Source organism: Silurus aristotelis (genome assembly GCF_946808225.1).
Source record: "Silurus aristotelis genome assembly, chromosome: 17".
NCBI lineage: Eukaryota > Metazoa > Chordata > Actinopteri > Siluriformes > Siluridae > Silurus > Silurus aristotelis.
Window position 1 is genome coordinate 7,660,597 of NC_139590.1, and position 13,854 is coordinate 7,674,450.

Here is a 13,854-nt window from a genome sequence, read left to right on the forward strand (position 1 = left end):
GTGCCAAACGGGTCAAGGGGGAAACGCTAAGTAGGTCAGGATAGCTCTCGTCATATCTATATAAAAAAACAAAAAACAGAGATGTCTTTTGAGATATCCTTCAGAGGCATTATTCAAGGCAGTGAGACCTCTGAGGAAGTTCTCAGACATGGTTCGAGAACACTAAACCTGTGCCAGACATCATCCAAGAACACTAAACCTGTGTGAGACATTATATGAGGTCATTAAACCTTCAAAAAGCATGATCTGAGGAAGAGAAACCTCTCAGACAGGTTTTAAAGCAATTTGGGAGATGATTCGAGGATGCTAGACCTCTCTGAGGTGTGATTTGAGTCAGTTTGAGACATGTTTGACCCATCAGAGTCAGAGTCAGCTGATTTGGGTCGAGCTAGATGTCTTAGAGATGTGATTTTAGGATGCTAAACCTCCACGAGGCATGATTTGAGGATCCTAGACCTCTCTGAGGTGTGACTTGATTCAGCTTGAGAAAGGATCGGAGACAGTTTGACCCATCAGTCAGCTGATTCGGGTTGTCGAGATGTAATTTGAGAGCACAAAACCTCCAAAATGCATAATTTGAGAGCACAAAACCTTTCTAAGGTATGGTTCAATACGATTTGAGAATGCTAGACCTCTCTGAGGTGTGATTTGAGTCATCTTAGAGACAGCCACATCTCCCTGAAACTTAATATGAGACAGTTTGACCCTTTAGAGTCAAGTTAGCTGATTTTAGTTGGTTTCCTGTCTCAGGAATGTGATTTATGGATGCTAAACCTCCAAGAGACATGGTTCAAAGCAGTTTGAAGAAGAAGATGCTAGATCTCTCTGAGGCATGATCTGAGTCAGATTGAGAGATGATGTCTAAGAGATGTGATTAAGGATGCTAAACCTCCAAGAGGCACGATTTGCTGGAACACAAACGTTTTTGAGATGAGATGCAAGATCGTAGTCATGAAATTTGTTTAGGTCAGATGGACCTCATAGGAATGGTCTTTCAGACAGTAGAATCTGTGGTGATTCCAAGCAGTTAGACCTTTTTAGAAGTGTGTTTTAAAACAGACCATTTAGAAATGCAATGTAAAACCTTCAGAGATATAATACGAGCCAGCAAGATCTCATGCAGTAGGAACATGATTCACCTAGACGTCCACTAGACATGATTTGCGGCAAGGCCAAGGTCACTTGGCATGTCGTTTTTTTGGTTTAAATTATAAGATAATTATTACATTATTTTTATGTTTAATTATAAAATAATGTTCTAAAGTTTGGGATCGTTTACAGTCTGTGATATTTTTCTTTCCAGATTTCACATGGAATTGCTCTCCTTCCTCCTTTTTCTATTTTTGGGGATTGTAACCACTTTGTTCAATCTCTTGGGGATTCGCCACAGCGGTTTCTACTGGCGTCCATGTCCGTTTGGTGAAAATATCACCAAGTAAAATGTGGTCTAGTGTCTTAGTGTGCGTAGGAGAAGCACCCTTCTCAACCATCTGCAGAGACAGTGGTCTATTGTGAAGACAGGAAAATGCACAATGTATGGTCATGATGTCAGATAAGACAATGTACTGACTATGAAGAGTCTGTGGTGAGAATAATAACCCATAGCAGTAAGAAAAGCATGAATGTTACACAATAAAGGACTAGAGATGCACAGCAATGCTGACCTTTGGTTAAATACTTGATTTAATTTATTACACTGGCGTTGGAGACCATGTTTCTGACAGGCTTGGTTTGTTTTTGTTTTGGTTTTTTTGGTTTTTTTACAGAGGATTTAAAAGAATTCTTTACCAGATAACCCAAAATGTCCAGTGCTCCAGTTTACTCAGTGCACTGATGATCCTGTTACTGGTGTAAGTGTGATAATTGTCATAATATTTCAGAAGTTTATTCAGGAAAGACCATGCATCACATCACATCACGTAAGTAAGCGCCTGAAATAATCAATAAATAGATATTCTCATATAATTGTCAAGACTTTTGCTTGTCAAGATGAAAACTCATGTAATTGTCCACAATCCCAACAATTTTTTTTACATGTACAAATCTCATGATTACGGATTTTGTCAAAAAGGTGTCTTTACAGGCATTTCGATTATCTTCTAATGGGAATCTACATGATTCAGACATCATTTTCTTTCTAAATACATGGCAAATGCACCTGAACAGAAAAAAAATGTATAGTAGTTAATTCTTATTTATATATATATATATATATAGAGAGAGAGAGAGAGAGAGAGAGAGAGAGAGAGAGAGAGAGAGAGAGAGAGAGTTATCAGTAGGCTCTAAATGGTTTAATAAAAAAAAAAATCAAAGGGTAAATTTTTGTGATTTTAGAAAAATACAAACTACACTATTAGTGCATGAATGTGATCTAGAATGAAAACATTCATATCACTCCACTTTAGATTTAAGCCAGCTCAGCTCTTTTCTGAGGAATGATTAGAGGCATCTGTACCTCTAAAAGACTACAATAGAGGCAGCGAGAGGTTGGTTAGACAGCTGTAGAGAAGAAATTCACTATAGGGACAAATATATTGGGATGCCAGACTTTTCCAGCCATATGTAATTTCCCCCCCCCCAAACTGTTACCACAAAGTTGGAAGCACAAAACTGTTTTCTTCTTTTTTTTTTTTTGGATGCAGTAGCATTCCCTTAACTTGAACCTGGAGACCCGAACCTGTTCCAGCATGACAATGCACAAAGCCAGCTCCATGAAGATGTGCTTTACATGGCACTTCCTTGGTAGATTCAATTGGTGAATTTTTATTACAGTTGTTTTTTTTTTTTTTTTTTTTTTTTTTTTTTTTTTTAAGTACAATGAGTTTACTCAAATTATTCTTATGTAATATAACACATTCACATGAATTTACTTAAAAAGTGTGACAAAAAAAACGATTTTCACCAGTGTAGGATTATAACAAAAATTTTTTTACAATTCTTAATAATTATGGAAAGAACTGTGACAGCAAGGATGACTCAATTTTAAAGTCTTTATTTTAAAACTTGGAATATTAATACCGAATATATGAGCATAAAAAACTGATTAATTTCAAGCCTCGTTCGTATGCATGACCCATCCTCTTGTAACAGCCTCTACAGACTATGGCCAGCCTCTTAATATTCAGAGAGCAAGAATATTTATTCTCATTAGAAAGTTGCTACAGATGTTCTAGTATAAAGGCAGACTGCACTGCTGTAGATTGAGCACCTTACTTACCCTGTTGATCGGTGGCCTTCGCTGGACACCATAACTGATAAGGCCATGGGGAAAGGTAGGTACTGAAATAACACACGTTAAAACCCTGCACACCCTTCGGCATGAGCACAAAATGCGATGGCGTATCTCACACCAGAGTTTTGTTATGCCGACACACGTTACACGCTCCCTGTCCATAGTGTTGACTGTTTGAGAGCGGTTTCGATCCTGAGAGCCGTCTTGCCTCTTAGTGTATGATGGTAATGACTCTTTACTGGTACTAAATACACACACACTCACAAACAGGCTCTCATATTGTCTTTCAATGAAACAGGTTCAGATTTTTTTTTGCATGCATGTATGTTTGGAGCACCATTTGGACCTTCTGGCATTGAGCTAGCAAGGCATGTGTAGTATACATGGCACCCTGTTTTGGCATGTTGGCAAGAGAACCCCCGTAACCACAGTCAGTGCTGTAAAAACAGGCCCACATGTCCGGTCATGAAAAGCGCGTTCTCCAAACGCCGGAGATACGCCGTCTGTACAGTTGCTGATAATTTCTATCTCGTCTCCTCCAAACATTCACACTCTCTCGGTTACACAGTCAGCAACACAAGTCCATTCATCCTGTTGCCATCTTTTTCAGTGGATGATGTGCTCCAGGTAATGAGGGTGAGGGTTTTCTTTTACATACTTTTGAATGTACCAGCAGGTCAGGTGAGCCCTGAGGTCTTCTTCAACCACGAACTCCATTGCTGCCTAAGGAAAAAGAATCAGTATAAAAAAATAAATAAAAAAAAGATATAGAAAAATACCGGTCACATTTTCCCATTTAGAGCCAGCCCCTTGTACACTTGTGAGATTTACACACCTATATCATAAAACCATTCTTTCTGTGGCGTTTAATGTAGCTAGCCCAATGTCACTGTGATCTACAAAGCCTGTGATAGAGACAGCTACATTTCGTCAGTTTAGCCCACTTTCGAGCTCCGTTTGTAGTTCCCTCCAAGGTGTCCACAAGCGCACTATGTTCGAATAAACAATGCCTTATTCTTCTGTTTGGGAGAGAAAAAAATATATTTATATTATTTCTTTATCAAGAGACTATTTATTCTAAAAAATGTTCAAATATCGTTGGAAAAAAACTTTTGAAAATCCAACTGTGTTGAATTGAGTGGAATTACGAAGCCGGCGTTGTGAATCGAATCGGTGTGTCGCTAATCTTTTATTTTTCTACATTTTTCAATTTATAATCCTTCAATTCATAATTCTTACATTTATCTTTTTCTTCTAAATTTTAGATAGACTTTCCTAATTTTTTTTAATAAAATCTAGTAGCATTAAAAAAAAGGGAACAAAAGGAAAAATAACCTACGTTTATAAATCGCTATCCGCGATTCGTCATGAGATGTTGGAAATGTTATTCTCTCACTCTCGCTCCAAATGTTATTCTCTCACTCTCGCTCCAAATGATATTCTCTCTCTCTCTCTCTCTCTCTCTCTCTCTCTCTCTCTCTCACTCAGCACAGGAAATAAAGAAATCCACACGTTCAATTAGCTGCCTCGACTGAAATAAAATACAATATACACACAAAAGTATTGGGACACCTGACTTTTCCCAGTCACGTGTGGTTCTGCAGTAGCGTTATATTTTCCCTTTACTTCACCTGGAGACTCGGATGTGTTCCTGCATGACAAAGCCCCTGTTGACAGCTCCATAAAGATATGCTTTAAATAATATGCAGTGGAGCGCTGACCCCGACCCTATTGAACACCACTGGAATGAATCAGAATGCTGACTGCACCCCAGACCTCCTCACCCTACATCAGTACCTGACACTTCAGTTTCTAACACCCTTGTGGCTGTAGGAGCACAAATCTGCAGAAACACACTCCAAAATCTAGTGGAACATCTTTCTGAAGGGTAGAGGTTATTATAACAGCAAAAAGGGGACACATGTGGAATGAGATGTTCAGAAAGCACACAGTGGTAAAGGGTCAGGTGACCACAATATTTTGTGGATTGTTGATGTATAAATAAATAAATAAATAAATAAAAAACAGCTTGCTGAATCTTTGAGAAAGCAGACAAAATGTCTGGAATAATATACAACTGTGAACTGCTGTGCCACCAGGATCTTCTGTGTTGGTGCGATGGAACTGCAACAACAAACACTGTGCAACTGCACCATCTACTCATTAATGCTTATTACAGTTGGCAGCTTGTAACAGAGGTCTGTGGTCTGTTGTGTTCACTCAAATTTGATATGCGCTATTCGGTTTCAATGCTTAAAAGATAGAGAACCGTTACACAGGTCCAGACTGAAAGACTGGATCATTGCAATACTCAACCTTGGCCAGGTGCTTGGCGATTCCTCGTCCTCTGTAAGCATCTGGAACTTCAGTGTGCTGCAGATCCACTGTCTTCTTCCCCACATACTCGTACAGCAACACTGCTCGATCATAAGAACCTAAAAAAAAAAAAAAAAAGGTTGACGCTTACTTAGTAATTCACACCAAAAAATTCATGTTTTATCTTTATGTCGTAGCGTGACTTTTCTCGCTACTCCGGGTTGCATGAGCGATTTTTTTCTTCCTTATCTCACAGAACAGTCTGCTTTATTTTTATATCGTATCTGCTGAATTCTTAAACGGTTTTCGTAACAGTAGCTGTGAAAGTATTTCCGGCTGTTTGTTCAAAACACAGGTTTATGTCAACATTTAATCGTTAATATTATCTACAAGAGTAACAGTATATAGTAACAGTTCATTCATTAATCATCTAGAATAAAGTCATTAAAAACATTTAAATAACATCACTAGAAAAGGCTGTAAATTAGGTCATTTTTCAACATGGAAGACTTTCAGTCATAGACCTGTTATAAAGAAGCCACCATTTATTTGTCAACATCGTGTATTAATAACGAAGACATCGAAAGTAGGACGGAACAAATACGGCGTTATGTAGTAAACAAAAACATGTTCAAACAACCCAGAATATGTTTTATATTTTTGATCTTCAAAGTAGACACCTTTTGCTTTGATGATGACTTTGCACATTCTTGCCTTCTCTCAGTCAGCCTCGTATTCAACACCTTTTTGTCTACTACCTAATTCCATGTGCGTTCTTTCATAGTTAAAATATTAAACCATAAATAATAAACAAAAGCAGAGAAACTTTTAAATAGCCAGATGCATTGTGGGGAATATGGAACGTTCTCTCCAAATGTTATTCTCTCACTCTCCCTCTCCAAATGTTATTCTCTCACTCTCTCTCTCTCTCTCTCCAAATGTTATTCTCTCACTCTCTTTCTCCAAATGTTATTCTCTCTCTGTCTCTCTCTCTCTCTCCAAATGTTATTCTCTCTCTCTCTCTCTCTCTCTCTCTCTCTCTCTCTCTCTCTCTCTCTCTCTCCCCAAATGTTATTCTCTCACTCTCTTTCTCCAAATGTTATTCTCTCTCTCTCTCTCTCTCTCTCCAAATGTTATTCTCTCTCTCCAAATGTTATTCTCTCACTCTCTTTCCCCAAATGTTATTTTCTCTCTCTCTCTCTCTCCAAATGTTATTCTCTCTCTCTCTCTCTCCAAATGTTATTCTCTCACTCTCTCTCTCCAAATGTTATTCTCTCACTCTCTCTCTCCAAATGTTATTCTCTCACTCTCTCTCTCCAAATGTTATTCTCTTACTCTCTTTCTCCAAATGTTATTCTCTCACTCTCTCTCTCCAAATGTTATTCTCTCACTCTCTCTCTCTCTCTCTCTCTCTCTCTCCCCAAATGTTATTCTCTCTCTCTTTTTCTCCAAATGTTATTCTCTCACTCTCTTTCTCCATATGTTTTTCTCCATATGTTATTCTCTCTCTCTCTCTCTCTCTCTCTCTCTCTCTCTCTCTCTCTCTCTCTCTCTCTCTCCCCAAATGTTATTCTCTCTCTCTCCAAATGTTATTCTCTCACTCTCTCTCTCTCTCCCTCCAAATGTTATTCTCTCACTCTTTTTCCTCCAAATGTCATTCTCTCACTCTCTCTCTCTCCAAATGTTATTCTCTCACTCTCTCTCCAAATGTGCTTCTCTCACTCTCTCTCTCCAAATGATATTCTCTCTCTCACTCTCTCTCTATCCAAATGTTATTCTCGGGGAATGTTGCGGAAGGTACAGAAACACGCTTGTTGTCATTCTTGCTCTTGACTTTGCAACTTATAATCAAGGCAGATTATGAAACTCTGCTTGTTTTAAATATTTACAGTTGTAGCCTTTTCTGGTTTCCCTGATTGGATGTCAAACATAGACTACTGCCACCTGCTGGTAAGGAACAGTTCTGTAGTCTCACGCAAGAATCACCTAATAATCGGTTTAATTTGCAACACAATTGACCGCTGCCAATTAATTCGGAAATGCCAAAAATTAGCCTGAATAATCAACCAGCCGATAAATCGGTCGTCCTCTAGTTAAGTTCTAATCGCAGCACTGCCGCGCCGCCACTGCTGCGCCCTTGAACCAAGGCCCTTAACCCTCGACTGCTCAGTTGTATAAAAATAAGATAACTAAATGTTTATTTAATATTGTGTCTGCCTTTAACATTTTACACTGTTGCCAGATACACACACTAGATGGGGATATGATGACATTATATGATGACATTATTGACATTATTTACGCCATAACACAGGCATAATTCTGGGATACTTGAACTCGACCAGACCCTTCACCTCAACACTTATGAAAGACATTTGGGAATTATTCTCTATATAGTGTATATAAACACAACACTACACAGGCGGGAGACAAACAATATAAAATGCCTCACTGACTTGTTTTCTATTTGCTGATAAAAATCTGTTGTTGATGTAGTAGTCAAGAACTGGCTTGTTTGGCTGTCATTTGGAATTAGCAGATTAAGTTTTTACTCAATGATGCAAAGAAACTGAGAATAGTGAGAAAATGAGAGGAATAGTGAGGAATTGTGAGGAATAGTGAAGGATTGTGAGGAATGGTGAAGGATTGTGAGGAATGTTGAGGGATTGCAGGGAATGGTGGGGGATTGTGAGGAATGGTGAGGGATTGTGAGGAATGGTGGGGAATGTTGGGGATAGGTGAGAAATGGTGAGGGATTGTGCGGAATGGTGAAGAATGGTGGGGGATTGTGGGGAATGGTGAAGGATTGTGAGGAATGGTGAAGGATTGTGAGGAATGTTGAGGGATTGCAGGGAATGGTGGGGAATAGTAAGGAATGGTGGGGGATGGTGAGGAATGGTGAGAAATGGTGAGGGATTGTGCGGAACGGTGAAGAATGGTGGGGGATTGTGGGGAATGGTGGAGGATTGTGGGGAATGGTGGAGGATTGTGAGGAATGGTGGAGGATTGTGAGGAATGGTGAGGGATTGTGGGGAATGGTGAGGGATTGTGGGGAATGGTGAGGGATTGTGAGGAATGGTGGGGGATTGTGGGGAATGGTGGGGGATTGTGAGGAATGGTAAGGGATTGTGGGGAATGGTAAGGGATTGTGGGGAATGGTGAGGGATTGTGAGGAATGGTGAGGGATTGTGGGGAATGGTGAGGGATTGTGGGGAATGGTGGAGGATTGTGAGGAATGGTGGAGGATTGTGAGGAATGGTGGGGGATTGTGGGGGATTGTGGGGAATGGTGGGGGATTGTGGGGAATGGTGGGGGATTGTGGGGAATGGTGGGGGATTGTGGGGAATGGTGGGGGATTGTGAGGAATGGTGAGGGATTGTGGGGAATGGTGGGGGATTGTGAGGGAGCCCTGCACAAAACCAAGGCCTGTCAAATAAAGCCAGATGTTGTGTATGCCGAAGCAAATGGAACGAATGTGTGTAACTGAAACATAAATGTAGACTCCTCGCCAACTGAAGCTAAAAACAAAGAGCGGAAATGCTCTAGGATATGAGTTCCTACACAAACACATCGAGGTTAAATACAGGACACCGAAAACACGAGCACGACACCGTTTCCAGTACTTTTACAGTCGCCTGAAAAGTTACTCCGACCCCCACACAGACATTTTCTCACGCTAAGGAGCTAGCTGGCTAAGTAGCGAAGCGGCTAGCCCGTTGTCATTCGCATCGACGAGGCTGTTCAGGAAAAACAAACATATGGTAACGAGCGGGTCGCGACGCGGGTCTGGTTGTTGTTTTTTGCAGACGTCGCGGTTACCGTTGAGGCGGATGCTGAACTGGCGTCGTTTCCTGTCGTGTTCAACGCGAATCGGGCTGTTGGTCTCAATGACATTCATCTGAGCAGCCTGGGCCATAATGTCTCTGGAGTTCGCTGCGTGTCAGTGCGCCACAAGAACTCCGAGCACCGCGGTCATAGCCGAGCAGCGCGACGCGAACATCAAACGAAAAAAACACACCACACACTCCATCCAAGGAAATCAGCTGGAAGGTCACGTGAATTCTCTCGACCAATCCGAAGCGGCCCTAGTGTTTTTCCATTCACAGGGCCTCGTGGATGCGTGTTCGGCGCGCCACCGCCAGGGGGCGCGCAAACACTGATTTTTCTCCTGTACCCGACTTCGTATTTATTGTATTTATCAGGATTAATTTATTAGTAGTATTTAATTATTTATTTAATACACACACAACAAAGCTATTACAATATTAGGCGAACTATTTATATAGTATATGCCCATTTTTACCTTCTAGACTTCCCAGACCTCACATTGAGAACCACTGAACCAAAACAATGGCTATATTTGTAACAGTTAGGCTGAAAAACAAGATTATGTTTGGACATTGTCCATTAATTATTTAAATATTATAATCAGATTATGGAAAAAAACAGTTAACTGATTCTCTCTTATTTGCTAGTGTTTTGTGTAGATGGTTGCCAAATTCAAGGATATAACTGTGGCCATATATGATTGAATCCTTTTGGGGTTTTTTTTGTGATATAGCAGTAATTTTTGCAAAGTTGTGACCACGCTATATAAACTGATTCACAATGTTGTAATTTAAACCCATTTCACAATTACTTTTGTCTTTTACCTCAGAGGACATTGTTTATTTGGAAGATGACTGGGAACAATTAGGGATCTGTAAAAAATTTAATTAATCTTGGACAGTGTTGCTGTGGAACCAGAGCCTTTCAGATCTGCTGTGGAGACACCTACCTTTTACAACACCTGAATAAGACACAGTCCATTATAGGGCACCACACCCACACACCCACACCCACACACACCCACACACCCACACCCACACCCACACACACACACACACACACACACACACACACACACACACACATTCATGTTGCCACCTCAACCAAGTTATTGGGAGGTAGAGGGAACCTGAATAAGTGGAAAGAAAGCCACACAAAAACTGCAAAACTGAAGGTGAGTAATCTGTTCTCAAGAATGAACCAGGGATCCAGGAGCTATGAAGTGTGAACACTACACATGTTCACCATAACTGTAACATGTTTGTGTTTAGTCCCGATTTCATTGTACTGCAAAAACAACAGACGGCTTCAAGGGAAAGCTTCTTGACTTCCAGGAGAATAATAGAAACAGAAGAAATTGTCTGTGGTAAACACACACACATGCTACAAATGTTTTGGATAGAAAATAAAGATAAAAAAGTGAATACAGATTTGATTCGTTTTGTAGATTAGCAATCCCTAATCTTCTTTTCCTGACCTTAAAGATGATCTTTAGAGAATTCTTTGTGTGTGTGTGTGTGTGTGTGTGTGTGTGTGTGTGTGCGCACAAATTACACTATTGTTAAAATTATTTTTTATCACAAATACTGGTTAATTGAACAACTGTAAAATATTGTGTGGCTATGCTTTGCACACTCGTTTTCATCCATTTATTTTCAATAACCGCTTCATCCTGATTCTGATCTTGGGCTCCAGAGCTTGTCCTGGGAAAACTGAGCACAGAGCAAGAATACATACTGGATGAGATACCTGTCTATTGCAGAAAATGTAAAACTCCTCACAGGTAGTAATCCACGTCCAACTGACGCTGGCTCTGTAATGCATTTAGTGATGCAAAGCAGCTCAGCAGAATCATACAGAATCGGAGACAGACACAATAATTCCAGTACTGTTTTCATTAATAATATGCAACATTGCGCATGAGTCATTTTACATAACTTAGGAGCCCAGATGACATGCTGACAAGCCATTCATACGCAAATCGCAAAAGAATAAAAAGCAAGAATAAAAAAACTATTTTACATAATTGTCAATTTAAACAAACTTGTTAAAAATGTTTTCAATATCAGAACAATAACTTAATGCTAACACTTACTCTTTGTTCTCTAAAAAAATTCTTCTTTGCTAGAATATATATATATATATATATATATATATATATATATATATATATATATATATATATATATATATATATATATATATGGATAGAGAGAGAGAGAGAGAGAGAGAGAGAGAGAGAGAGAGAGAGAGAGAGAGAGAGAGTTAATTAAGAACCTAAAATTGTTTCAGTTTGTTCCTCCATGGAAAACTGAAGGTTGTATGTAGAAGGAGGGAAATAATGAACTGCAGTATTTAAAAATATTGAGGAAGCGTCTTTGTGAAGAATGCGTTCGAATTATATTTCACATAAGCCTTTTTTCCCATCTGTTCACTCTAAAGTATTAGTTTGACCACCAAGCATGAAAAGACAAACCTGAATTTAGGCAAGTGTAACAGCAGCTTCCATTAAGACATCACCTCCTTGTTGGTGAATATTTGTGCATTCTGATTATCAAAAGTAAGAATTAGTATTTATTCATGTATTTCAGCCACGTTTTAAGCCCTCCCTTCCATGACATTTCTGAGCTCGGTGATGATATCCTCTCCACTGCTCCAAGGCACCACTCTGGCTTTGAACTTTCCAGGTTGGGCCTCGTACATCTCCTGGATCAGCCTGTGCATGGGGAAGTCACGTCGAGGAAATGCCACATCGCCTGTCGCCAATGTCAGTGCCGGGCAAAAGTCATTGGCACCGTCACCGACGTACAACACTTTTTGGTATCTCCTGCCTCCTCGTTCGCGCACCCTCTGAGTCGTGTATTGGCGCACAATTTCGGCTTTGCACATATTCACTGGACACCGTTGGCAGTCGTGAGAATGGAAGGGTCGGAGCTGAAGGTGTCCATTCTCATCAAAATGGGCTGGATTCGTGAAAATGTGCATGAAAAGAGAACGAACACCGAGACTCTGCAGCCAGGTTTCAATAAACACCATGTTGGCATCTGACACACAAATGACCTCAAAGTCCTGTGGTGGGCAGGACATCAGGAAGCGCAGCAGGGCAGGGATGCCCGGGCAGGGTGGAAGACGCTCTATTGTGTTACGGACAGTCGATGGACCGACCCCCTGCTCAGCAAGATATGTCAAGACTCGCTGCATGTACTCGTGATACCTGCCCATCGTGTACGTATCTTTGAGCCAGGTGGGCAGAGAACCCCCGGGAGCTGCTGTGACCATGGCATCATCGCTGCACTCATCCACAAGTGTCTCGTCAAAATCAAAAAAGATAAGAAAGCGCCGGTCATTTTGGGGCAGAGCCTGTGCTCTGTTGCTGTGCCAATGGGTGTCTTCCATAACTACTGGAGGATGAGGTGGGTTAAAACAGCAGTTGAAGACGGAGTCCCTCATTATTGGTGTCAGAGTCTCCCTTTTCTTGGAAACACACAAAGAGAATTTAAATGTTTAGAAAAAATTGAGAGATTCAGTTAATATAATTAAAATAGTAATATAGATATAATCTAGATCAAAGGAAAAAGGGGGGGATTTGGAACATTTGGAAACATTTGGAAAATGTAATTAAAAAAGAAGTACCAGCTTCATTAAAAGTCACTTACTGTTTTATAATTTCTTACTGTTTTTATAATTTTTGTAGTTTTTTTTTAACTAAAAATTAAAAGAAAATCCATTAAAAAAATACAATAAACCTGCATTAGGTGAGAGATTACAGACAATTTTATTTATGAGAGGGAGCAGGCCAACTTTAATACAAAAAATATAATAATAATAATAATAATAATAATAATAATAATAATAATTGTATTAATGCAATTTAAATACAAACATTTCTGTTCAAGTAACAATTTTGGCTCTTCATAGGAAAAGTTTCCAAAATATTACTTTTTCTTTTCAATTAAACAAACTTCTAAACAAAACTTCTGCATTTTTGGATTGAATTAAACATTTAACATACTAATATGTTGAATATAAGTATAATGACTTAAACAAATCATAATGAATGAATGGCCAGATTTATCCTGAATTTAAAATTGTTTATTTAAAAAAGCAAAAACGCTATTTGATGTGAATTTCTGCAGATTTCCTGAATCCATCACAGTTGTACAGTGAAAATGAGTGGCGAGCTCCAGCCAGGTTATGCAAAGAAGTGTGCAAAAGTATTACTATTATAACATTTGAATAATAAAATCACTTCAAATGGTTAACAAATGGAGTACATCATGCAAATGTGGCATATCTAGTAAAAGGAATTTTACTTATTAGTAAAATTACATATTACGCCGTCTATCCTTGGGTAAAAACAGATCCCTGAACCACAGCAAAAGTGGAGCACTTTTAAAATTTCTTAGGTCATATTTACTTGGCTAAAAATCCTTATGGAAATTGTTAAACTTTTTTTGTTATTGCCCCAAAGACAGTCA

The 13,854-nt window shown here is 39.4% G+C and overlaps 2 protein-coding genes across 2 annotated transcripts in view; both read right to left on the reverse strand.

Moving 5' to 3' along the window:
* Window positions 1-2,979: 2,979 nt before the first annotated feature.
* On the reverse strand, window positions 2,980-9,607 carry natd1 (protein NATD1). Its single transcript, XM_083567454.1, has 3 exons — window positions 9,368-9,607; window positions 5,549-5,667; window positions 2,980-3,955 (listed from the first exon to the last, which is right to left on the reverse strand). Exons 1-3 carry the CDS (start codon window positions 9,462-9,464, stop codon window positions 3,839-3,841), a joined length of 333 nt encoding a protein of 110 aa, XP_083423580.1. The 5' UTR covers window positions 9,465-9,607; the 3' UTR covers window positions 2,980-3,838.
* A 1,973-nt stretch (window positions 9,608-11,580) lies between these two features.
* The window catches only part of phospho1 (phosphoethanolamine/phosphocholine phosphatase 1), a 3,326-nt gene continuing 1,052 nt past the window's right edge, over window positions 11,581-13,854 (reverse strand). The window contains exon 2 of the mRNA XM_083566107.1: window positions 11,581-12,850. Coding sequence (XP_083422233.1) covers window positions 11,975-12,826 — 852 coding nt within the window. The 5' untranslated portion in view covers window positions 12,827-12,850 and the 3' untranslated portion in view covers window positions 11,581-11,974. The remainder of the gene's footprint in view (window positions 12,851-13,854) is intronic.